The 27,661-nt window shown below is 39.3% G+C and overlaps 1 protein-coding gene across 1 annotated transcript in view; it reads right to left on the reverse strand.

Annotated features, from left to right (window-relative positions):
- Nucleotides 1–301: 301 nt before the first annotated feature.
- CREBL2 (cAMP responsive element binding protein like 2) overlaps nt 302–27,661 on the reverse strand; it is a 29,600-nt gene continuing 2,240 nt past the window's right edge. The window contains exons 2-4 of the mRNA XM_061417810.1: nt 7,435–7,632; nt 5,876–6,020; nt 302–3,356 (exon numbers count right to left, since the gene is read on the reverse strand). Coding sequence (XP_061273794.1) covers nt 3,352–3,356; nt 5,876–6,020; nt 7,435–7,632 — 348 coding nt within the window. The 3' untranslated portion in view covers nt 302–3,351. The remainder of the gene's footprint in view (nt 3,357–5,875; nt 6,021–7,434; nt 7,633–27,661) is intronic.

The raw sequence follows: 27,661 nt of genomic DNA on the forward strand, positions 1-27,661 counted from the left end.
CATATTTAGATTCTAGTCCATTAAATGTTTATCTTTAACGAATGACATTTTAACAACAGTCAAACCCAGGCACACTTAATGTAGTTCTTTACTAAAGAAGCAGTTTCTCATAACTCTATTTAGCCTATCAAATTAACTCTGGAAAATCATCCTTCCCCTTTTTTACAGATGAGGAAACAGTCTGAGAGATTAAATAATTCAAGGTGACTCAGAAAATGGATTCAAGACCAGTTCTGCCTAAATCTTTTTTTACTCTGCTTATACAGATACACCCCAGTACTATGAAACAGACAACCTGAGATAGCTGTGGTGAAGATATTTTATTTTTCATAAAAATATAATTGTACAATGCTCTTCAGAAAAAGAAGGATTCCTTCAATGCCCCCAAATACCATGTGGTTTAGAATTAAATTTCCTCTCTTTTAAAACTAAAAATGTAATTGATAATATGCAACTGATTTTCTGATATATCACATTTATGTTTTTCATTTTTATTAGCCTTTAACTAAAGGTGAGCCCAGTTTAAATCTATACTTTTTATAATGAGTCAAATCAAGCCTATTACAATTCAAAGATGATAAAATAAAATGCTAAATGGTGATGCTCATAAATACTGTCAATTAGCTGGTAAAGAGTGATATGAATTTGCTGCAGCAAGATAAGATTCTGATTCAGATATATTAGAAAGATTTTAGATAAAATAGAAAAAAATTTAAGAATGTCAACTATATGCTAAAATTTGACCTAGTCAAACTTATTCCATGTTATACTCAGTTGCTCTAATACACAGCAGGTCTGTGCTAAATTAATGACAGAATATGACTGGCCTAAATACATAAATATATCTCCCTCCTTACCTTCCTTTGGGAAAAAGGAAAAGTGCTCTGTCTACTCAGAGAGGCCTGAGTTCACTGACTCCCCCCTCTTTTGTTCTCTTTCTGTGTGTCTGTTGTCCTTACAGGTAAGTAAGAGATGCCAGGATTTCAGCTTGCTGCCCCCTAACTGGAATGGGGCGAGAAATGCTCCAGCTGTCTTCATCAGCGACGTTTATTAACGTGCTTCAGGGGGCCCAGGTGTGCAGCCTGCACAGAACCCAAAGCAATTGGAGCTTTCTTATTTAAGACCAATGAACTTTCTCTTGGTTTGATCTACTGCAAGATACCAAATAGACCGGTTTCAGAATAAACTCAAATAAATTATAATTTACTTTCACCCAAAATTACACATCCTCTACCTGAGGACAAAGTCAGTGCTCTTTCTTGTAAAGGGCAGCAGGGGAACAGCTTAAAGGAGCCAGTGATTTAAAATCACAACCAGAGAAGAAACACTTGGAGCACAATGGAGACATTCCATAGAAGAGCCACATTCATTTGGAATGTTTGCTTTGAAAACAACTCTTCTGGGGAATTCAAAAGGTACTGAACAAAGCAACAGAGTTAAATCTTGGGTTGTTTTGCAAAATAAAAATATACATTTGAATAGACCAGATGGCAAAAACATAACCCATTACAATCTGAACACTGTATTTAAAACATTTAAATTCTCAAGTCCTGAATATTAACAATCTATCTATATTTATGATCCAAAAAAGACATTAAATACTCTTAAACCCCTAGTCCTCCAGAACAGAGAGACCCAACAGACTGGGCTAGTGGTTTATCAGCTGTCACAAAGGACTGGACTTGGGATCTGAGTCTGGGACCTACGCACGAGAGCACTTTAGGAACTCAGGGAGGCACTTAATTCCAACGCATGGCCTCAGAGAAAGGACGGAAGTACCTTGTCACCTGAAACTACGTGGTCCGTCTCATGTTCCGCCTCACAGACAAGCTAGACTAGAATGCCTCCTCCTAAACTAGTTTGTGACAAAACACATTATATTTGGAAACCAAATGTTTGCTTCCTCAGAGCAAAGAACAATTACAATTTAGCAGCAACGGAGACCACAACCTCCTTTTTTAACTACGCGAAAGAAAAGAGAGAGTGTTAAAGTGTCTCAGTGGGGACGTCAAAAGATTCCCAGGTCTGAGTGTATCATATGAGTGTGATTCCTCAACCATCATTCCACTTGGTAGCCAGGAAGAAAGCAAAGGCAGCTGTGATGGGAATTGGAGAAAACGCCTCTGCCCTCGCCCCTCCCACCGGGCCCCCTGACTGGCGGTGCTGGGTAAGACTCTGGCTCCAGTGCTTCACTCCGGAGCGGAGGCAGGGCCAGGGCCCAACCGGAGGCACAGCCGCAGTGTATTTCTCTCTGGCTCAGAATACATTCATAAGGAAACTCAAGTCAGGGAAGAAACTAAGTGTTCTGGTTATAGCTAAAGCCATTTGACCCACCAGCAATGTGTCCCTCATTTGGTTCCGGATCTCCTGAGGCAGAAACTCCCATCTCAGCAGCTAATTTCATCCCACTGTCTTTAGAACAATTCTCCTAATTAGTTGACTACACAACGAAATGTGTGTGAACATTCACTCCTGCCCTCCCCCATATACATACAGAAACACATACAATAGAAACACACACATACATACATACTCTGGGTTGTCAAGATGATATATGCTGCTGAAATGCCTAACAGGTTATTTCTTATTTCAAAATAAAAAGTTTGACTGATTATTCTCCAAGTATGGATCAGGCCCTAATAAACTTGTATAAATACAGTTTGAAAAGACAGCAATTAAAGTTTTAAATAGAAGCTATCTTAAGGACTTTCTTGATGGATTTTGTTAATGTGTACATTATTTAAAACAGGCATATCATTATGGATTACAAAAATAGAAGTGTATATATTTGTTACTATATATTCACAGCTTATGCTGGAATGGCTCACAGGAGAAATCATGGTTCATGCAGAAAATAAACATGACTCAAGTAAATATAAAGAAATCAGATTAGGTCCATAAAAGGCTGAGGACTTAGTAGTTAGTCATCAGCCCATTTGGTTTCTCTTTGTAGGGCAATCAAGAACATGAAAGGAAATGACACCCAAACACACATACAAATACAATTACATGAAGTACATGGAAAGAATATAAATTAACCAGTAAAGCAATGTGGAGTTGAGGTGCAAAAATACAATCTTCACTCACTCTTTCTTTTCTTGTGCTTTCAAGCATCGCAACATGGCAATACCAACCAGAACGAGTCTGAATGTCTGTAAATTTTCTAAGTGTTGAAAATCAAAGCAAAATTCTTTGAGATCTATGATCACACATTTTGGTAGAAACTGCAGATTTACAGAGATGACTGAGCAGTAGGTAGTAAATGGAGCCAAGAAGCACAATCTTGCCTATTCATCCTCCATAGGGTCAGAATATTGGCTTCAGTCACTGACTCATCATTTTATATGATCTTCACCCTGAAAAGTAAAGTTACTAATGTAAGAATGTTTTTAAAGAGGTTTGGTTAATCTGTTTTAATACGCATTTTTAAAATTTAGTATCTACAGGAAGACTATTTTTAAATATAGACTGAAAGAAAACTGAACTGAGTGGCTTTTTTCCCATTAATTCCATTTAGATTAAGGCAAATATTACTTCATATAATAAAAGTGATCAAAAAGCCAATCCTTCAATTTCATAAAAAATTCTAAAAATAATTTTATTTATGTATTTATTTTCGGCTATGCTGGGTCCGTGTTACTGTGTGGGCTTTTCTCTAGTTGCGGTGAGCAGGGGCTACTGTTTGTTGCAGTGCACAAGAGTCTCGTTATGGTAGCTGCTCCTGGGGAGCATGGGCTCTAGGGAGGTCAGGCTTTAGCAATTGCGGGTCCTGGGCTCCAGTGCACAGGCTCAACAGTTATAGCCCAGAGGCTAAGTTACTCCACAGTATGTGGGATCTTCTCAGATCAGGCATTGAACTTGTGTCTCAGATTCTTTACCAGTGAGCCACCAGAGAGTCTCTTCATAACAATTTTTTTAAAGGATAAAAAATTTATAACATTTCCTTATAAAAAACAATCACAATGATGAACAAATCAACACATGACACCTTCATTCTAAAATACAGCCTCATCAACAAATGGTGCTGAGACAACTGTTATCTTCACATGCAAAAGAATTAAGCTGGACTTCTATCTTATACCACATAGAAATATTAACTCAATCAATCAATGATACGTAAGACCTAAAAGCATAAAGCTCTTAGAAGAAAACGTTGGGGCAAATTTTCACGACCTTGGATTTCACAGTGAATTGTTAGATAGGGTACCCAAAGCATGAACAACAAAATTAAAAATAGATAAAATGGACTTCCTCAAAATTAAAGTCTTTTGTGCACCAAAGGACACTTATCAAGAAAGTGAAAAGACAACCTATAGTATAGGAGAAATATCTGTAATCATATATCTGATAAAGGTCTAGAATCCAGAATATATAAAGAATTCTTACAACTCAACAACAAAATGAAGAACAACTCAATTAAAACATGGGCAAGGGACATACACAGACGCTTTTTTCAAAGATATACAAATGGCCAGCAAGCACATGAAAAGTTGCTCAGCATCATTAAGGAAAAATGGAAATCAAAACCACAATCAGATGCCACTTCACCAGGAAGGCTACATTTTTCAAAAATGGAAAATAAAAAGTGTTGGCAAGATGCAGAGAAATGGGAAACTTCATATACTGTGGTGGTAATGTAAAACATTTCAGCTGCTGTGGGAAATAATTTGTAGTTCTTCTAAAAAATACATAATTACCATATGACCCGGCAATTCCACTTCTGGTATACACCCAAAACAATTGAAAACAGGCACTCAAATGTATACTTATACACGCATGTTTATAGTAACACTGTTTGCAACAGCCAAAGGTAGAAACAAATATCCATCAATGGATAAATGGATAAATAAATTGTGGTATACATGTATAAGAGAATATTATGCAGTCATAAAATGGAATGAGATACTGATACATGCTACAAAGTGGATGAACCTTGAAAACATTATGCTAGCTCATTCAAGAAGCCAGACACAAAAAAGTCACACACTTATGAGTCCATTTATACAGAATATCCAAGAACAGGTAAATCCACAGAGACAGAATGCAGATTCATAGTTACCAGGACCTGGAGGGAGGGTGATAGAGTAACCACTAATGAGTTTAGAGTTTTCTTTTGCGGTGATACAATGTTTTCTAAATAGACAGAGGTGGTTGCTGTACAACAGTGTGAAAATCCCAAATGCCTCTCAATTGTTACTTTAGAATGATTAATTTTATGTTATGTGAATTTCTCCCTAACTAAAAAAAAATCCTTATGGTGATGGGCTACTGAAATATATAGAGCCTGAGCTAGGTGAGGACAGGTTCTACCTACAGCTGTGTGACCCTGGGCACCTTACCAAGCTCCTGTACTATTTCTTTATCTATAAAGTAAAAAGTACAATTATACTTAACGCAGTGATTGGAGGAAATAATTAAGATAAATATAAGTGAAAGTACTTTGTAAATCAAAATCAAAATAAAAGGTATTGTTATTATTAACAATAACTAGGGGATTCCCTGGTGGTCCAGTGGTTCAAACTTGGCATTTTCACTGCTGTGGGCCTGGGTTCAATCTCTGATTGGGGAACTATTACCCCACAAGCTGTGCAGTGAGGCCAATAATAATAATGACAACTACTAGAATGGTACACTCTCATTTATCGACGAACTCTACTTTTTAAAATTGCCATGAATTTATCAGCTGCTCTTTATAGACCCCATGTATAACACATTTCAATATTTAGAATATAATCCAATTTCACTTGGTTACCAGTGTATTACAAATGACATCGCCATTTTATTTTATTTGAAAACACAGCAAGGGAAGCGGTCAACAGAAAGCCTATTTTGAGTCACTCCTCTGAAGATAAACTCTTCCATGTACCGTACTCACAGGAGTTGCTGTTAGCGTCTGTCTTCCCAGCTTTCATGTGCCTGCTTGAGTTCTGCTGAGATTTGCTCTGCTCTTCTCCAGTGAGTAGGGCCTTTATTTCAGAAGGGATTTTACCTTGGTCCATTGCCATGCACCACTGCTTGTACTGAAATATGTAAAATATAATTGAGTAAAATTCTACTAGTCAGGTAGAAAATCCTAGACAGAACAACTCCCATAACTAGAGGTCAAACTGGCTGCTGGCAACCCCACCTTCTACTGTATTCCTATTCATGACCTAGGACATGGATGAGGCCTGCTATCTTCAGAAAGGAGGGTGAAAAACTACCACTGAATTTCCTTGTGATGTGCTGGAGTACTGCTCAGATGTAAAAGGCCCCTCTGGCTAAAATACCACCTCCCTGTGGAGTGCCACGGGAGAAGGCAATGGCATCCCGCTCCAGTACTCTTGCCTGGAGAATCCCATGGACGGAGGAGCCTGGTAGGCCGAAGTCCACGGGGTTGCTAAGAGTTGGGCACGACTGAGCGACTTCACTTTCACTTTTCACTTTCATGCATTGGAGAAGGAAATGGCAACCCACTCCAGTATTCTTGCCAAATTTAACTGGAGAATCCCAGGGACAGAGGAACCTCTTGGGCTGCCGTCTATGGGGTTGCACAGAGTCGGACACGACTGATGTGACTTAGCAGCAGCAGCAGCAGTAGAGTGCCACACATCAAAATTCATCTCTTTGTGCTGTCACATTATTATTTCCACTCCTAAAGTAAGTAACTTTGTAATTTCCTTTCTCTAGTTCATAAATATTCACTAAACATCTACTTTCTACCAAAGTGTATACTATAGACTTTGGGGGTATAAAAGATTAATCAATCCAAAGATTAAGTCCTCCAGTGGCTTACACTGCAGGAGGTAAAAAAATAATTTATAAGTTAAATTCAGCATATTAAAAAAAAAGTCTCCTGAATAGTGTGCATCTGGACTCTCGCCATGCCCCAACCTGACCTTCTAAAAAGCTGGGGCAGCCTGTCCCCATGTTAATGATCATGTTAGCTACATCTTTCTCTCTTCCAACCTATCACCTCCTCCCCTGAGCTTACAGTACTATCGAGGTTTCTATTCTCTTGAAATCTGAATGAATGAATAAAAGCAGGCCTAATAGTATCGTACAATGCATATTGTTACATATTGTTATACTGCTTTTTCCACTTAGCAATATGTTGTGTCTTTCCATATCAGTACATACATATGTGCACTGTGATTTTCATGGCTACAAAGTAGTCCAATATATGAATGTAGTATGATTTATTTAACCAATCCCTGACTGTTGAGCATTTGGGTTATTCTCCTTTTTGTCTCATATCGTAAATAATCCCTTAGTGAAATAGTCACTTTCTACTCCCACCAAGAACGTATGAAAAATGAGTATTTCCCTACGTTCTCTCTAACAAATAAATATTCTCTCTCATGTTCATCAACTGTATAGCTGAAAACTCGTATCTTCAGGTTTTAATACAATTTAGGTTGACTGTTTCGTACATTTACTGACAGGCTTTCTTACCATTTCCAGTTCCTCTCTAAGAGCACAAATGGCTCTTTCCCGGCTGGATACCAATTCTTCCAAATACTGATACCGCAGTTTTTTCCTGGCCCGGCATTCTCTTGCACTCTGCCGGCTCCTCTCGAGTTTTGCCTTCAAGTCAATTTTGGCTGGCTTTCGACCACGTTTGCCGGGCTTCTTCACTTTACCTCCAACCACCTTCAGCAAGAGAAAGTAGTAGTCATTTTTTTCCCTTAGTTCTGAGTCTAGGAAAGTGACTGTGGCTGCATATTAGCAAGGAAAACATTTACAAATAAACAAATAGAGCCCACGGAACTAAGAAAGCACGATCCCATCACATGCCTTATGATTCTTTGCTTCATATTTTTTTCTGATACTTTTCACACCAAGAATAGGGAAGAAACAGTGTAAGTGTTTATTATTTCTACTAAACTTTTTTTCATAATAAACTTTACATAGCTTTATAGTAAACTTTGGGTTTCTCTGGTGGCACAGACAGTAAAGAATCCACCAGCAATGTGGGAGATGTGGGTTCGATCTCTGGGTTTGGACGATCCCCTGGAGGAGGGCAAGGCAACCCACTTCAGTATTCTTGCCTGAAGAATTCCCATGGACAGAGGAGCCTGGCAGGCTATAGTCCATGGGGTTGCAAAGAGTCGGACACGACTGAGCAACCAAGAACACACTCATAGTACACTTTATGAACCATAAGCAGCTGGATAACAAGAAACTGCCATTACACATTTTGTTCACAAATTATTTTTATTAAGAAAGTCATAAGTAAATAAAAATCAGTATTGAAAAGTGTAAGTTCAGTATGATCTCAATCTCACAAAACAACACATAGAAGAAAGGATCTTAACCAAAGGTCAGTGAGGACTTTTCCAATAGGTGTGATTAGAAAAAGCTTCTTTCTCATCTGTATTTTTAATTATTTTCAGTATTTATAATTAGAAAAATATAAAATTTCTATTTAAAATTGGGTGTATATATAAATAAGTACGTATCCTAAGCAATTTGGCTCTCAATTCCCTCTTCAAATTTGTTGAGCCCAAAGGAACACACGGGAAGACCCTGACATTTTCGGGATAATTCTCTCCTGCCATTAGAAGTCTATAATTATAACCCTGGGACTGTCTCAGGAGATTCTGCCTGCTCCCACTGGTGTCACAGACATCCTCTCAATACCCCTGCTGTTCAGTTACCTGCACAGGCATGGTTTTTTGGTGACTGGCAAAGTAATCTAATCTTCTTCATTGTTTAGCTTTGGAGTTTCCCCAAGTTCTTACACAAGATATAACTATGAGATAAAGGTAATGAATTTTAAAATACATGAACCTGAACTTATACATCAAATGAATTTCCTTTAAAGGAGTCACTTTGAAAGGGGTACATTTACTCCAATGAATAACCTTTCTTGAAAGCTGCTTTTGGAGCCAGTTTCTTATAGGCCACAACACAATACACCATATTACTTTCAAGTAATACATTATTCTTTAAATTCCCAAGCAATCTGATTGTCCACTTTGTTTATCCAATGAGGTTACAAATGATGTCTAGTTCTTTCTGAAGATTACCCTCAAAGAATAAAAATGTTACAACTTCAGTATACTGAAAGGGATATTACTGAGGCTTTAAAAGTTAAAGTTAAGTCGCTCAGTTGTGTCCAACTCTTTGCGACCCCATGCACTGTAGCCCACTAGGCTCCTCCATCCATGGGATTCTCCAGGCAAGAATACTGGAGTGGGTTGCCATTGCCTTCTCCAGGGGATCTTCCCGACCCAGGGATCGAAACCAGGTCTCCCGCAATTGCAGGCAGACGCTTTAAAGGCAATTTTAAAAGAGAAGATGAAAAACTCAAACACTGGCAAATCATTGAACTAAATGTAGAAGTCTTAACTAGGTAACAAAACTTAAAGGATCAATCTTCATTTGGATATTAAAACTCTGATTTGTTTGTATGCTTGAAATCACCATTAATACTATACACCAACAATGCCCAGTACCTTGTAAAGATCAGATCATTGCTTAGTATCATGGTTAGATCAGGAAAACCAAATTTCATATGTGAGTCGGCTACATTTACCAAATCCTGTGTCACAATATGACAGCTAACCATTGCATCCAGCATTTTATAGAGTGGCTCTGAAATGAGACTGAATACTCCGAGGCTCTTGGAAAAAAAATCTTTCCTTTCTACCACCATCTTCAAAGCTAACTGCTTCAGTGCTACTCCCAAATTAGTTTGAACTTTTCAAAAACTGGTCTTTTAAAGCTTTCCTATTCTGTATCATCACGTTTTTTAAATTTCAGTATAATAATATACACGCCTGGGAACTTTTCTTCACAGTTAAGTATACAATTAGCAATTGCTGGGTAACTAGCTGATCCAAGTATTACTATGGGCTAAATTTTAAATTATGCTTATCAACTGTGCAATTTTAATGAAGTATTTTGAAATCACCCTTCAATAAAACATAGTATATTTGCTATTGATAGTTTTTAAAAAGCAATATGCTGCTAAGTTACTTCAGTTGTGTCCAACTCTGTGCGACCTCAGAGACGGCAGCCCACCAGGCTCCCCGTCCCTGGGATTCTCCAGGCAAGAACACTGGAGTGGGTTGCCATTTCCTTCTCCAGTGCATTAAAGTGAAAAGTGAACGTGAATTTGCTCAGTCGTGTCCAACTCTTAGCGGCCCCATGGACTGCAGCCCACCAGGCTCCTCTGTCCATGGGATTTTCTAGGCAAGAGTACTGGAGTGGGTCGCCATTGCCTTCTCCCAAAAAGCAATATATTTATAGCCTAAACCCATGTCCTTAGTGAAATAAACGGTAATCACATCTATTCTTTATATAGTAAAATGAGTCATCAATCACACACCATTACAAACCAGTATCTTCATATATTGCTGTTTTTAATTAATTAATTCAGGAATGGAATTCAGGAATGGCGCCTTTGAGAAGTCAGAAGGACATAGTGTACTGCACAAACTTCACTGATTTTTTTTACACAAACTTAGTGTAGTCATAAAAATCAAACAAAAGGTATAACCCTTTGTTTAGTTTTCATGGAAGTAAAATATTTAAATTGCAACTATTTCCTTTTTTTTTTAAATTAGAAAGGCAGAGTAAATAAATCCAGGGTTCCTGTACTTTACATCATCTGTAAAATTACATTTAAGACCACATAACCACCACTTCTCTAGCTTAATTTTTCCTCAGTCAGTAATAAACTGAAATTTTGGCTTTTGGTGCCAGCTAAAATCTGATTAATGTACCAGTTTTCAAGAGAGTCAAGCACATCACAGGATTATTGTAAATCTTAAGTAAAATAATGTATGAAAGCACTTTGTTTAAAAAAGGAGGGGATTATCATCATACAAACGCAGGTTAGTATAATAGTTGCCTTAACAACTGAACTTTACGTATTTCATACGCCATAAACCTTGGGGGATGGATAAGGGAAGTTAATTAGAAATGAGGAACCAGGAACTAAAACTGAAATCAACCCCACGAATTCCTTAAATATGTCTGAAACAAAAGTTATTCTTATTAATGCTTCTTAAAATTTTCATAAATTCAAAGGCAACCACATACTCTCATTCTCTGAGGAAGCACATTAATGTGGCTAAATAAAAGTACTAATTTGTGCACAACACCGACTCCAAAGAAAACTATTAAAATAACTCTCCAATTTAACTTTTTTTCCTGTTCTAATTTTACTTCTACTAACACAGGACCACATAAAAGTTTAAACAGCTGTTTTTAAAACAGTGTACTTTATCCACCATCCATTTTACCTCCTTTTCCTCCCCAAGACATATTTGTTAGCTCAGGACAGAAGGTCCTAGGGGAAACACTCACAAGGCCTGTGTCCCTAACACCCAGCATTAAGAAAAGCAACCTGCTAGCCAATGCTTTTTCTTGCTCTGCACAGCAAACTTATTTAACAAAGGCAGGATATTAGGGATGTTAGATTTCAGTTTCGTGTTGCATGCGCTCAGTCATGTCTGACTCTTTGCAACCTCACAGACTGTACCGCCAGGCTCCTCTGTCCATGGAATTTTCCAGGCAAGGATACTGGAGTGGGTTGCCATTCCCTTCTCCAGGGGATCTTCCTGGCTCAGAGACTGAACCCACATCTCTTGTGTTGCCTGCATTGGCAGGCGGATTCTTTACCACTGAGCATTCTTTACCACCTAGGGTTTCACAATGAGTTCACAATAAATGTTTAATAAATATGACAGATAAAACACAAAAGACAGACTTCCCTGGCGGTCCAGTGGTTAAGACTTCACATTTACAATGCAGGGCGTGCAGGTCTGATCCCTGATTAGGGAACTAACATCCCACATGCCACGCAGCCAAAAAAATATATTAAAAAATAAATAAAAATTTTAAAAAACCCACAGAAGACATTCCTAAGTAACCAATGAGTCATAGAAGAGATCACAAGGGAAATCAGAAAAATACTTTGAGATGAATGAACAGGAAAATACAACATACCAAAACTTTTAAGATACAGCTAAAGCAGTGCTCAGAAGTAGCTACAAACACCTAAATTAAGAAAGATTTTAAAGGCAATAACCTAACTTTTTACCCTAAGAAACTAGAAAAAAAGAGCAAATTAAACTGAAAACAAGTTGATGGAAAGAAATAATATAATCAGAGTAGATATAAATAAAACAGAGAATGAAAAAACAATCAAACCAAAAGCTGGTGCTTCAAAAAGACCAACAAAATTGACAAACCTTTAGCTAGACTGATCGAACAAGAGAAAATGTTCAAAACCCTAAACTCAAAACTGAAAGAAAAGACATCACTATTACCTTTACCAAAGTAAAAATGATTACAAGAGAAGACTATGAAAAATTGTATGCCAAAAAACCAGATAACCTAGTTGAAATGGACAAATTTCTAGAAAGATAAAAAGTAGCAAGAGTGACTCAAGAAGGAATAAAAAAATCTAAAAAGACTTATGACAAATAAAGAGACTGAAAGAGTAATCAAAAAATTTCCCATAAAGAAAAGTCCAGGTCCAGGTGACTTCATTGGTAAATTAACCAAGCATTTTAAAGAATTAACACTAATTCTTTACAAACCCTTCCAAAAAAACAAGAGGAAAGAACATACCAAGTTCATTCAATGAGCCAAAATTAGCCTGATAACAAAAAACCAAGATATAAGAAAACTATAGACCAACATGTCTTAAGAATATAGATGGAAAAATCTTTAATAAAATACTAGCAAACTAAATCTAACAGCATATAAAGAGGATTATATACCATAACTGGATGATTTATCCCAGGAATAAAGGTTGGTTTAACAACCAAAAATCAATTACTGTAATATACCATATCAATAGGAGAAAAGACAAAAATTACATGTTCATCTCAACAGACTCAGTAAAAGCGCTTGACAAATACAACACCCTTATATTATTTAAAAAAGCAAACCTTCAAAAAACTAGGAATAGAAGGGAACTTCAACCTGGTAAAGAGCATCTATGAAACAAACACCCACAGCCAACATCATGTAGAGGTGAAAGACTGAAATCTTTCTCCAAAGATCAGAAACAAAACAAGGATTCTGTCCTCTCCAGTCATGTCTATTCAACATTGTGTTGGAGGTTCTAGCCACAGCAATCAAGAAAAAGAAAGAAGGCATTCAGATTATAAAGGAAAATTTCTATTTGAGGATGATATGATCTTATATACAGAAAATTCTAAGGAATCTGCAAAAAAACTATTAGAACTCATGAGTTGAACAAAGTTGCAAGATACAAGATCAAGATAAAAATATCAGTTGTGTTTCTATACACAATGAACAAGCTGAAAATGAAATTATGGAAACATTCCATTTAGAATAGTATCAAAAATAATAAAATATTTAGGAATAAATTTAATGAAAGAACTGCAAGACTTGTATACTGAAAACCACAAAAATCACTGTAAGAAATTAAATAAGATATAATAAAAAGACATTCCCTGTTAATGGGTTGGTAGACTTAATACTGTTAAGATGAGTACTCCCCAAACTGAGCTACAGATTCAACACAATTTCTATCAAAATTCCAGATGACTTTTTGCATAAATTGACAAGATAATCCTAAAATTCATATGGAAATACAATGGACCCAAAATAGCCAAAGCAATCTTTTAAAAGAACAAAGGCAGAGGACTCCCACTTTCTGATTTCAAAACTTATTAGAAAGCAATAGGAATAAAGATAGTGTGGTACTGGCACAAGGACAGACATAGAGATCAATGGAAAAGAACTGTAAATCACATAAGAGACATACCCAGAATATAACACTCACACTCAACAATAAAAAGATAAATAATCCAATTAGAATGTGGGCAGAATATTTGAACAGACAGTTCTCCAAAGACATATGCCAATAAACATATGAAAAAATGCTTAACGTCATTAGGGAAATGTGAATCAAAATCATGAGATACCTCTTTAAACCCACTAGGATGGCTGCTGCTGCTGTGTAATCAAAAAGACAGCCCAGAACAAGTATTGGTACAGATGTGGAGGAATGGAAGCTTCATACATGGTTGATGGGAATGGAAAATGGCGGCCACTTTGGAAAACAGTTTGCCAGTTCCTCCAAAATATTAAACACAGAATTACCATATGACTCAGAAATTCTATGTCTTGTTTTATCTCCAAAAGAAATGAAAACATACATCCACATAAGAAATTGTACACAGATGTTCAGGGCACCATTCATTATTCATGATGGGTAAAAAATGGAAACCAACCAAATGTGCAAAGGTTGATGAATGGGTAACAAAATATGGTGGATCCAAACAGTGGAACATTGTTCAGCCATACAAGGGAATGAAGTGCTGATACACGGTAAAACGTGACTGAACCTTGAAAACATGCCAAGAGAAAGAAGTGGAAATACAAAAGGGTGTAAGATTCCATTTATACAGACTGTCTAGAGCAGGCAATGTACAGCAACAGAAAGCATATCAGTGGTTGCTTAGGGCTGAGAAGGGGAGGGAGAGAATAGGGAGTGACTGCTAAAGGGCTTGTTGTTTGTTTTTTAAATGAATAGATTGTTTTTAAGATCTGTTTTAGGTTTACAAGAAAATTCAGCAGAAAGTACAGAGAGTTCCATATATCCTCTCTCTCTGCCCACACAGTCTCCTCTATTAACATCCTGCATTAGCATGGTACATTTGTTACAACTGATGAGCCTCATGTTGGTATTAATAAGTAAAGACCATAGTTTACTTGAGAGTTCACTCTCTGTTGTATAATTCTGTGGGTTCTGACAAACCCATCTGCCACTGCAGTATCATACAGAGTATTTCCACTGTCCGAAAACCTCCTGCACTCTACCTATTCCTCCCCCCTCACCCTGAAACCTTGGCAAGCACTGACTTTTATTACTATCTCTATAGCTTCGCCTTTTCCAGAATGTCATGTAGTGGAGTTGTACAGTTTGTAGTATGTAACCTTATTCAAACTGGCTTCTTTCACTTAGCAATATGCATTTAAGTTCCTTCACACCTTTTTGGAGCTTAATAATGTGCTTCTTTTTAATCACTAAATAATATGAGTAACTTCCTCCATTATATGGATATACCTCAGTTTATTTATAAGGGATTCTTTTGGGGGTGATGAAAATGTTCTAGAATTATCAATAGACAGTGGTGATCACTGCAAACTCTGAATAAATACACTAAAAAAAAAAATCACAAAATTGTATATTTGTAAAGGATGAATTTTATAGTATGGGCTATTTTTAAAAATGACATGAACCTTAGAGAACAGAAAACAGCAGCAAAGGAAAAATGAAGGTGCCACAGAGACACAAGCAGATGAGGAGGAAAAAAACATGACGGGGGTGGAAGGTTTGAGCATGCTGCTGCTGCTGTTGCTGCTACTAAGTCACTTCAGTTGTGTCTGACTCTGTGAGACCCCAGAGACAGCAGCCCACCAGGCTTCCCTGTCCCTGGGATTCTCCAGGCAAGAACACTGGAGTGGGTTGCCATTTCCTTCTCCAATGCATGAAAATGAAAAGTGAAAGTGGAGTCACTCAGTCGTGTCCGACTCCTAGCGACGCCATGGACCGTAGCCTACTGGGCTCCTCCGTCCATGGGATTTTCCAGGCAAGAGTACTGGAGTGGGGTGCCACTGCCTTCTCCGACCGGCTCCCCAGTCAGTGGGTTTAATTTCCGTGGAAAGAGGAGTCATGATTTAGGTGCAAGTCCTTCAGGGGCTTCTTCAAAAAAGGAAGACTCCAGTGTCCAGAGGAAGTCCTATTCCAAAGATTTTTGTATCATTTTACTTTCAGTGTTTTCAGAACAAACACAAAAACAAATTCAGAGCCAACTCAGGGTGTGCAGGGAGACAGCACTCATTCTCTCTGCCGACAAGCCCTAACCCTAACCCTCCACATGGCAGCTCACATTATTTCACACCACTGGAGGGGAAAACTGTTATCCTCACCTTTTTCAGTTAAGGTGGGGAAAATTCATTTATTTATTCAACAACCATTTACTGAACACTCACTTTGCCCCAAACACTGTCAAACTCTAGAAATGTTAATACAAGAAGATAGGGTCCTTACCTTTAATGTATTTTGACTTGTGAAATGCAGCAGACATATAATAACATTATAAAGGGCAATAACATTATAAAGGGCAAACATACCACCAGCTTTATATGCTGCTGGTAAGGAGATGCACATGCATGCGTGCATGTGTGAGCGCACGCAGGCACACACACAACACACACGGTGATCTATTTCATGGATGACCCAATGTTTTTATTTTTTATTGAAGGATAATTGCTTTACAGAACTTTGTTTTCTGTCAAACCTCAACCTGATCAGCCATAGGTATACATATATCCCCTCCCTTTGAACTTCCCTACCATCTCCCTCCCCATCCCACCCCTCTAGGTTGATACAGAGCCCCTGTTGAGTTCCTGAGCCACACAGCAAATTCCCGTTGGCTATCTGTATTACACATGGTAATGTAAGTTTCCATGTTACTCTTTCCACACATCTCACCCTCTCCTCCCCTCTCTCCGTGTCTGTAAGTCTGTTCTCTATGTCTGCTTCTCCACTGCTGCCCTGTAAGTAAATTCTTCAGTACCACTTTTCTAGATTCCATATATATGCATTAGAATACAATATTTAACTTTCTCTTTCTGACTCACTTACTCTGTATGATAGGTTCTAAGTTCATCCACCTCATTAGAACTGACTCAAAGGTGTTCCCTTTTATGGCTGAGTAATGTTCCCTTGTGTATATGTACCACAACTCCTTTATCCATTCATCTGTCGATGGACATCTAGGTTGCTTCCGTGTTCTAGCTATCGTAAACAGTGCTTCAGTGAACACTGGGTACACGTGTCTTTTTCAATTTTGGTTTCCTCAGGGTATATGCCTAGGAGTGGGATTGCTGGGTCATATGGTAGTTTTATTCCTAGTTTTTTAAGGAATCTCCATACCGTATTTCATAGTGGCTGTATCAATTTACATTCCCACCAACAGGGCAAGAGCGTTCCCTTTTCTCCACACCCTCTCCAGCATTTATTGTTTGTAGACTTTTTGATGATGGCCATTCTGACCAGTGTGAGGTGATATCTCATTGTAGTTTTGATTTGCGTTTTTCTAATAATGAGCAATATTGAGCATCTTTTCATGTGTTCGTTAGCCATCTGTATGTCTTCTTTGGAGAAATGTCTGTTAGGTCTTTTCCCCACTTTTTGATTGGGTTGTTTGTTTTTCTGGTATTGAGTTGTAAGAGCTGCTTGTATATTTTGGAAATCAATCCGTTGTCAGTTGTTTCATTTGCTATTATTTTCTCCCACTCTGAGGGTTGTCCTTTCACCTTGCCTACAGTTTCCTTTGCTGTGGAAAAGCTCTTAAGTTTAATCAGGTCCCACTTGTCTACTTTTGTTTTTATTTCCATTACTCTAGGAGGTGGGTCATAGAGGATCTTGCTTTGGTTTAAGTCATCTAGTGTTCTGCCTGTTTTCTTCTAAGAGTTCTATAGTTTCTGGTCTTACATTTAGGTCTTTAATCCATTTTGAGTTTATCTTTTGGTGTGGTGTTAGGAAGTGCTCTAAACATGTAGCAGTCCAGTTTTCCCAGCACCATTTATTGAAGAGGCTGTCTTTGCCCCATTGTATATTCTTGCCTCCTTTGTCAAAAATAAGGTACCCATAGGTGCATGGGTTTATTTCTGGGCTTTCTATCTTGTTCCATCGCATGGATGACCTAATTTTAGTTCAAAGATTTTCAACATCAAAGCAAAGCCTAGAACCCAAGTCCCCTGATTAGCATCATAGCAGCTTGTCACAAGATGACTATCATCAAGCATGACTATTTCCCTTCTAGATTCCCAGGTAGGACTCATTAACCTGAACACGTAATTCCCTGAAGAGACTAAAACTGACAGATGCTTTATATGCACTGCTATATTAATGCTAAATAGTCACTCATTTAATGACTAGATTCATTTACTCCAACTCACTAGTCACTTGATGGGGGGAGTGGTGAGGAGATTAAGTAACAAATGTTTTCACTTTATGCTTCTTTGAAATTTCCCTCAACTCTCCATGCCCACTCACTGAAGTCATGCCAATTTACTCCTTTACAAAATCCCTGATTTAGTTCTTCTTTTCTATTCCTCCTACATCACTACCCTACTTACAGACTATTACCACAGGTTCCTGGCAGGTCTCTCTTCCATGTCTCCATGTCTGTCCTTAACTTCCTTGGTTAATCTATCTTACAAAGAACATCCAAATTAACTTTTCTTTTCCACTTATTAAAATAACTTTAGTGTGTTTTTCTTTATTGTGAAAAAGTAATACCTAATCATTACAGAAATGAATAAACTTTAAGGGCCCCTAGATATTCACGACCCAAATAATCATGATGGTGTGATCACTCACCTAGAGCCAGACATCCTGGAATGCGAAGTCAAGTGGGCCTTAGGAAGTATCACTACGAACAAAGCTAGTGGAGGTGATGGAATTCCAGTTGAGCGATTTCAAATCCTGAAAGATGATGCTGTGAAAGTGCTGCACTCAATATGTCAGCAAATTTGGAAAACTCAGCAGTGGCCACAGGACTGGTAAAGGTCAGTTTTCATTCCAATCCCAAAGAAAGGCAATGCCAAAGAATGCTCAAACTACTGCACAATTGCACTCATCTCACACGCTAGTAAAGTAATGCTCAAAATTCTCCAAGCCAGGCTTCAGCAATACGTGAACTGTGAACTTCCTGATGTTCAAGCTGGTTTTAGAAAAGGCAAAGGAATCAGAGATCAAATTGCCAACATTCCCTGGATCATCGAAAAAGCAAGAGAGTTCCAGAAAAACATCTATTTCTGCTTTATTGACTATACCAAAGCCTTTGACTGTGTGGATCACAATAAACTGTGGAAAATTCTGAAAGAGATGGGAATACCAGACCACCTGACCTGCCTCTTGAGAAACCTGTATGCAGGTCAGGAAGCAACAGTTAGAACTGGATATGGAACAACAGACTGGTCCCAAATAGGAAAAGGAGTACATCAAGGCTGTATATTGTCACTCTGCTTATTTAACTTATATGCAGAGTACATTGGAGAAGGCAATGGCACCCCACTCCAGTACTCTTCCCTGGAAAATCCCATGGACGGAGGAGCCTGGTAGGCTGCAGTCCATGGGGTCGATAAGAGTCGGACACCACTGAGCGACTTCACTTTCACTTTTCACTTTCATGCACTGGAGAAGGAAATGGCAACCCGCTCCAGTGTTCTTGCCTGGAGAATCCCAGGGACGGGGGAGCCTAGTGGGCTGCCGTCTATGGGGTCTCACAGAGTCAGACACGACTGAAGCGACTTAGCAGCAGCAGCAGCAGCAGAGTACATCATGAGAAACACTGGGCTGGAAGAAGCACAGCTGGAATCAAGACTGCTGGGAGAAATATCAATAACCTCGGGTATGCAGATGACACCACCCTTATGGCAGAAAGTGAAGAGGAACTAAAGAGCCTCTTGATGAAAGTGAAAGAGGAGAGCGAAAAAGTTGGCTTAAAGCTCAACATTCAGAAAAATTAAGATCATGGCATCCGGTCCCATCACTTCATGGCAAATAGATGGGGAAACAGTGGAAACAGTGTCAGACTTTATTTTTGGGGGCTCCAAAATCACTGCAGATGGTGACTGCAGCCATGAAATTAAAAGACGCTTACTCCTTGGAAGGAAAGTTATGACCAACCTAGACAGCATATTAAAAAGCAGAGACATTACTTTGTCAACAAAAATCCGTCTAGTCAAGGCTATAGTTTTTCCAGTAGTAATGTATGGATGTGAGAGTTGGACTATAAAGAAATCTGAGCGCCGAAGAATCAATGCTTTTGAACTGTGGTGTTGGAGAAGACTCTTGAGAGTCCCTTGGACTGCAAGGAGATCCAACCAGTCCATCCTAAAGGAAATCAGTCCTGGGTGTTCATTGGAAGGACTGATGTGAACCTAAAACTCCAATATTTTGGCCACCTGATGCAAAGAGCTGACTCATCTGAAAAGACCCTGATGCTGGGAAAGATTGAAGACAGGAGGAGAAGGGGACGACAGGATGAGATGGTTAGATAACATCACCGACTCAATGGACGTGGGTTTAGGTGGACTCCGGCAGTTGGTGATGGACAGGAAGGCCTGGCGTGCTGCTGTTCATGGGGTCACAAAGAGTTGGACACGACTGAGAGACTGAACTCAACTGAGGCTGTGTCTCTTTGCAGCTCAAGAAAAGACCTCTGGCTCAGCTCTGCTTACTAGGTCACCAAATCCAGTTTCCTGTGGCTGCTGTAACAATTACCACAAACTTGGTGGCTGAAAACAACAGACATGTATTCTCTCTGTTCTTGGCAGGACTGCACTCCCTCTAGAGGCTCTAGGGGAGAAGTCATCCTTTGTCGCTTGCAGGAGCTGCTGGTGGCCATGAGCATTCCTTCATCTGTGGCCACATCAGTCCAATCACTGCCTCTGAGGTCACATTGCCTCCACCTCTGTTTCTCAAATCTCCCTTGGCCTCACTCTTAGGAGGACATTTATCACTGGATTTACAGCTCATTCAGAGAATCCAAGGTACACTCATCCTCTCAAATCCTTACCTAAATCACATTTGGGGCCATCTAGTATTCCCTCTTTATCCATATAAGGTGATATCCACAGGTTCCAGGGGCTAGCACGTGGATATATCTTTCTAGAGGCCATTCTTCAACATGCTACATCCAGGCTCTCACTCACCAAGCCATTTTTCTCTTTCATTTACCCCAGCAAGTCATGCCAGTGTCCTTAGGGACCTCACCCTGCCCCCTGAATTCCTACTTGTCCTCACCAATTCTCTAAATGTTCCCTCTTCACACCGCCCACCCCCATCCCACCATCCAAACCAGCAAATACTAAGCTTTCTTTGGTTACAGTCAGCCCTGGCCCTCATTCTGCAAAGCTCTTGCTGACAGTCACTTCTGTCCACATGTTACTTTTCTTCTCCATATTTCTGGAACATACAGTCAATAGCACACTGAACTGTATGTTAGAGTGGCCTCACAGATTTAAGTTCTGTTGCCTTCAGGCGATGTGAGCACCTCGGGCACAGAAGCTGCGCTATTTCTTCTCCAGTCCCCATTGCATCTGGCCCAGAGACAGACATTTATTCAAAGACTGATGACTGAATGAATAAATGCAAAGAAAAATTAACAATATTTTGCAATTTAATTTAAATTGGTATTACTATGACCACCATACCACCAGCTTATAAAAGTTGTAAATTTTTTTTTAAAAAAAGAGAAAAAAGAAAACGAAACCTCTCTCATAAGGGATATAAAATCTGAAAAACCAATCAATAACTCTTATTATTTTACCACCCCTCTTGCACTTATTTCCATCCTAATGCTCTAATTCTTAAGGCAACTCATCAAAGTTTCAAGTTGTTAAGTGTACAAGAACTACTGTATTTACATGAAGTGGTAGCATCAACCCCAGCTAAGAAGGAAAATAGCAGGAAAGCCTGTTTCACTTTTCTTTTGAAAACATAAAGTGAAACCTTATCTGCCATCAATTAAAGAAAAATAAGACACATATGACTGTGGCCAGACACTGCGCTTTACCACTTTAAAGAAAAAAAACAAGCAGCTACACTTTCATTTGGGGTTAAGGCTCCTTTAACTTCCTTCACAGCTGTTGTTCAGGCTTTTTCTCTTTTATTTACCAGCTCTTCCGAAAGAGAGAAAGTCTAATCCCATCTTCCTGCTGCTAACCTCTCTGCCAGGTTTTCTAGTCAACAGAGGAGAAACAAGATAAAGCAGGCATTTCTGACTGAGTATTCACCCCTGCCTCTCCTCGCCTAACCCTTAATCCTCCCCTCCCCTTGCTGTTAACTGTTTGAAGCTAAATGTAATACAATTATACATATATTTTAGCAATCCCCAAAACTATTATAGACTGACTCAGTAACAGTGGTCTGCAGACATATCTCATTTCATTGTGCTTCACTTTACTGCGTTTTTTTTTTTTTTTTTTTTTACAAATTGAAGGTTTATGGCAACTCGGCATTGTCAGATGATGGTTAGCATTTTTTAGCAATGATGTACTTTTTTTTTTTTTAAAGAGATCATGCTATTGTATACTTAAATAGCATACTTTAATAACATACTGTCATACTACTACTAGCATACTTAAATAGCATACTTTAATAACATTATACTGTTATACTACACAGACTACCGTCTAGTGTAAACATAACTTTTATACTCATTGGGAAACAAAAAAATTTACGAGGCTTGCTGTATTGTGGTATTCGCTTTACTGCAATAGTCTGTAAGTGAACCTACAGTATATCTGAGTCGGCCTGCACACTGTATTCAACTCTCTTTGCTTCCTTCCCACCCACTTTCCCTCAACCACTACATTTCGGCTTCGGCGCCATCACTCTGTTGAAGCTTCTCTTGCTAGGTTCACAAACCACCTCCTATTTTTGAAATTCAGTGGATACTTTTTCCCTACTTCCTTTAGATGGAATACTAATCCTTTTTGTGTGTGTGTGTGTGTGTGTGTATCTCCTATATCACTAACCTCTTCTTTTCAGTTTGTTGAATCCTATTCCTCCACCTCTTCTGATCATTTTATAGTCTGCCAGGGTTCTGTCTCTAGCTCTCTCTCCTGTCCACCTTCTTCATCCTTCAAGGATTTTATGCATGCTGCATACACCTATATTCTAACAGTCTCCAGCATCGTCTTCAGCTCAGGTCTTTCTTGTGAGCAGTGTAACCAAGCTGGTGAGGAGGAGTCACACAGAACAAGCATTTATTTTGAACCCCTTATGCACTATGTTTTTTTTTTTTCTAATACATGTAACATTTCATTCTTAACTCTTACACTAACTCAATAAAGTTAACCCATCTATTTTATAGGTAATGAAATACAGTTCTGATAATCTGTTCAACATAAATCATAGCAATATTTTCATTGATCAGTCTCCCAAGGTAAAAGTGTCCCAAAATAAAAGCAAAAATAAACAAATGGCACTAATCAAACTTTAGAGCTTTTGCACAGCAAAGGAAACAAACAAAAAAAAAAGACAACCTTGAGAATGGTAGATAATACTTATTAACAATGCAAATGACAAGGGGATACTATCCAAAACATAGGAACAGTTCACATAACTCAGTATCAAAAGGTAAACAATAAATGGGCTGAAGACCTAAAGGACACACAGATAGCCAACAGGCACATGAAAAGATGCTCAACGTTGCTTATTGTTAGAGCAATGCAAATCAAAACCACAATGAGGTGCTTACCTCACACCTGGCAGAATGGCTATCATCAAAAAGTCTACAAGTAACAAATACTGGAGAGGGTGTAGGAAAAAAGGGAACCCTCTGACACTGTTGGTGGGAAGGTAAATTGGTACAGTTACTATGGAAAATACTATGGTGGTTCCTTAAAAACAAAAGGAGAGCTACCATATGATCCGGCAACCCCATTCCTGGGTATATATTCAGAAAAGAAGAAAACTCTAACTCAAAAAGATACATGCATCCCAATGATCATAGCAGCACTATGAAAGTCCATAACCAAGACATGGACATAACTCAAGTGCCCCTCAGCAGACTATTGGTTTAAGAAGATATAGTGTGTGTGTGTGTGTGTGTGTGTGTGTGTGTGTGTGTGTATGTGTGTATAATGAACATATGTGTGTGTTATATATATATATTATATATATATATAAAATGGAATATTAGTTATAAAAAATGAAAGAAATATTGCCATTTGCAGCAACATGGATGGACCTAGAGAATATTATACTTAGTGAAGTAAGTCAGAGAAAGACAAGTATTATATTACTTAATGTAGAATCTAAAAAATAATACCAATTAGCCTATATACAAAAAAAAAAAAGACACACTGACAGAAAACAAATTTATGATTACTAAAGGGAAAAGGGAGGTGGGTAGGGATAAACTAGGACTATGGGATTAATAGATACACACTGTGTTTAGTTGTTCAGTCATGTCCAACTCTCTGTGACCCCATGGACTGTAGCCTACCAGGCTCCTCTGTCCATGGGGATTCTCCAAGCAAGAATACTAGAGCTCGTTGCCATGCCCTCCTTCAGAGGATCTTCCCAACCCAGGGATCAAACCCAGGTCTCCCACATTGCGGGCCATCTGATTCTTTACTATCTGAGCCACCAGGGAAGCCCAGGAATACTGGAGTGGGTAGCCTATTCCTTCTCCAGTGGATCTTCTCGACCTAGTAATGGAAATGGGGTCTCCTGCATTACAGATAGATTAAAATAGATAAGCAACAAGGCTTTACTGTATAGCACAGGGAACCATATGCAATATCTTATAATAACCTATAATGGAAAATACTCTGAAAAATATATATATAACTGAATCACTTTGCTGTATACCTGAAACTAATGCACTATTGTAAATCAACTATACTTCAATTTAAAAAATAATAATCTGTCCAAAATCATAATAGCTTGAAAGTGGTAGAAATCAGATTTCCCAAATTTCTTAGCTTAACTTGCCAAGCAAATCCTGATCGGGCACCTGGTTATCTTTCCATCCTTGTCTCTGCCCACATCTCTACTTGTGCCTTATGCTCAGCTCAGGGATCAGCAAACTTCAGCCCACCTGGCCGACTAAAGTCAGCCAGCTGCCTGTTTTGGGAAATAAAGTTTTATCAGAATACAGCCACACCCATTCATTACGTTCTGCCTATGGCTGCTTTCACGTTTCAATGGCAGAGTTGAGTAATTACAACAGAGATCACATGGCCCACAGATATTTACTATCTGGTCCTTTACAGAAAATCTCCCAACTCCTGCTCCACCTTGTACCAAAATACTTATTTTCCAGTGCAATATGCTTTAGTATAGGATGTTCCCTCTTTCCCATTTTCTGGGGGACTTCTATTCTTCCTGACAGATTCATGCCTACTGTGTGAACCCATGTCTGACAGACCCAGACAGGCATCCATTCTTGGTGCCCTCGAAGCACTTTGCTGTCACTGCCCTCGTTTCTCACCTCACCACGCAGTAGTTATTTTTCTGTATGTTTATCTAGTCCACTGAAACATCAGTTCCTGAGAATATTATAAACTCTTACTCATCTCTGAATCTCTACTGTCTAGCACAATGTCTCGTACATATTAGGTGTCCAACAAATGTTTGATGAAGAATGGAGAAATGAACAAACTTTTGTGAAAATCTTAAAGCACAAAACATTCTGAATAAGGTTATTTAAACTTCAATTTCAACTGATATCTGCAGAGGTACCCCAATGTACACGGGACCTAGACAGGAAAAGGGGGCACATTTAAAATGTTAACAAGCTGTCTAGTTTGGCAAAGGAGCTGGCTCTTCTGCCTTGGTCTTGTTGAAAGCATGGATGGATCAGGAGGACAGAAAAGGTAGAAAGTGTCTGAGCTCTGTCACTGCCCAAAGAGGGCAGTTCCAGCTGTAGCAAAGGATGGCTAAGGGGCCAAGAGGAGGGACTTTAGGGGCCAAAGGACAGCTCTGGTTTGGTTTATTCACTACGTCATATCTGACTCTTGTGACCCCATGGACTGCAGCCTACCAGTCTCCTCTATCCATGGGATTTTCCAGGCAAGAATACTGGAGCAGGTTGCCATTTACTTCTCCAGGGTACCTTGCTGACCCAGGGATCGAAACTGGGTTTCCTGCATTGCAGGCAGATTCCTTACCAACTGAGTTCTGGGAATGTCAAAGAGATTTTTTGGCCAAGTAAAAATTTTTGTGAGAACCAGCACTACTCAGAACAACTGAATGGAACAAAGACATAAGGGGTAAGGAAGGTATAAGGCATTTTAAGATAATTGTGCGGAGCTCAGGTGGAAAGGAAGTATGCAGAAGAACAGCAGCTCATATCAGTATTCTGAGGCCAGAGAGGGACTTTCTCACCAGTCCCTCAAGTGGAAATTGATGCCCTAAACATCATATCGGAGAAGACAATGGCACCCCACTCCAGTACTCTTGCCTGGAAAATCCCATGGACGGAGGAGCCTGGTAGGCTGCAGTCCATGGGGTCGCTGAGGGTCGGACACGACTGAGCGACTTCACTTTCACGCATTGGAGAAGGCAATGGCAACCCGCTCCAGTGTTCTTGCCTGGAGAATCCCAGGGACGGTGGAGCCTGGTGGGCTGCCATCTATGGGGTCTCACAGAGTCGGACACAACTGAAGCGACTTAGCAGTAGCAGCAGTAGCAGCAGTAGCAGCAAATGTCATATAGGGCATTATATATTATACATTATATATTATAGTTAGGCTATACAGAAATGTCATCTTTTATCAGCTTTGTCTGTGGCAGGAACGCAGCTATCTAGGGTATTTCAAGTCACTCATTCATTCATTTGATAAACATGAAAGTCAAATATAAAATTGGAAATAAGAACTCTCTATGATCAAAGCCCCTGAAAATGACTCCTTTCAATTTTCTTTATAATTGAATTCAGCAGGTTAGGGAGAAAAGGCTTTCATAAAAAGAAACACTTTTCTCCAGTGGAGGACACATAGGTGGGCTCAAGAGACTACCATTCGCACACAATCTGACAGGGAAGGGCCATTTCACGTCCCATTCCATTGTTCCTGTCCCATTTGGGAGCATCATTAAGAAAGGAGGGTAGTATGGGGGAAACACAGCTGCAAATATCACGAAAGAGCACACACCTAATAATGACTACAGTGAGCATCTCGGGTGCCTGCTGCACTGTGCAGAAGACCAAGGACATCGCTGCCAGGTAATGTAACAATGGTAACATTTCTGGGTGCCTAAGTATGTGTTTACTCTGTACTTGATGCTTCCTATGCATGATCTCTGATCCTCAACAAAGCCTGGGAAAAAGGCAGTGACCATTTAACATAAAACAGAAGCTCAAAAAGGTTACCTCAACCAAGATTTTTTTTTTTCCTTCCTAACTAGGTTAAGTAGAGATCTGCTCAATCAGAATTTGAGATCTGCTACTCAGCACTTCCCCAAGCCCTCAGTCTTAGATACCCACTCTGTCTCTTGTGTTCTTTTTCCCGTTTGCTGTAGTCTGTATACTCTGGCTCAGCAGATCACATTGATGAATATTAATAAATCCCAGCTACACCTCGAGCAGTCTCCTTAATGCCTCTCTGTTCCAATCCAGCTTAGTCTTTGTGAACCAGTACTCTATGATGTAATGTACCAGGCACATTGCTAGACACTTGGGAGGCAAAGCTGCACCGGCCATTCCAATCTGTCCTGCTCTGACTCCAGGAAACCAGACAGCAGAACATGCAGCGCTCTTGCAGACTCACTCATCACCACTGATGAAAACAACTCAGAATACAGAATCTTTATAAAGAGAGGTCGTCACAGTGTCATTCTATTTCCTGACCTGTTCATTCAAACACTGCTTCTCTCTGACTGCTGACCCTGCCCACTCTGTCCTCGTCCTGTTGCCCTGGCCTTTCTGTCAGTCCGTCTGTCATCTTTTATGCTCTCACCGGCACAACCACACTTCCAAGCCCCAACCCTCGGCTTCCCTACTGCAGCTTCCCTCAGAACCTGAGACTCCATCACCCATACATAATGGGAGGGAAAATGTGTTGTGTGTGTGAGCCTGGATGGATATATTGGGAGAACAATACAACTTCGCAGGACTGTAACAATTAGAGCACAGGGAAAGGCAGGATTGGGAGC

The sequence above is a fragment of the Bos javanicus genome, chromosome 5, assembly GCF_032452875.1.
Source record: "Bos javanicus breed banteng chromosome 5, ARS-OSU_banteng_1.0, whole genome shotgun sequence".
Lineage (NCBI taxonomy): Eukaryota > Metazoa > Chordata > Mammalia > Artiodactyla > Bovidae > Bos > Bos javanicus.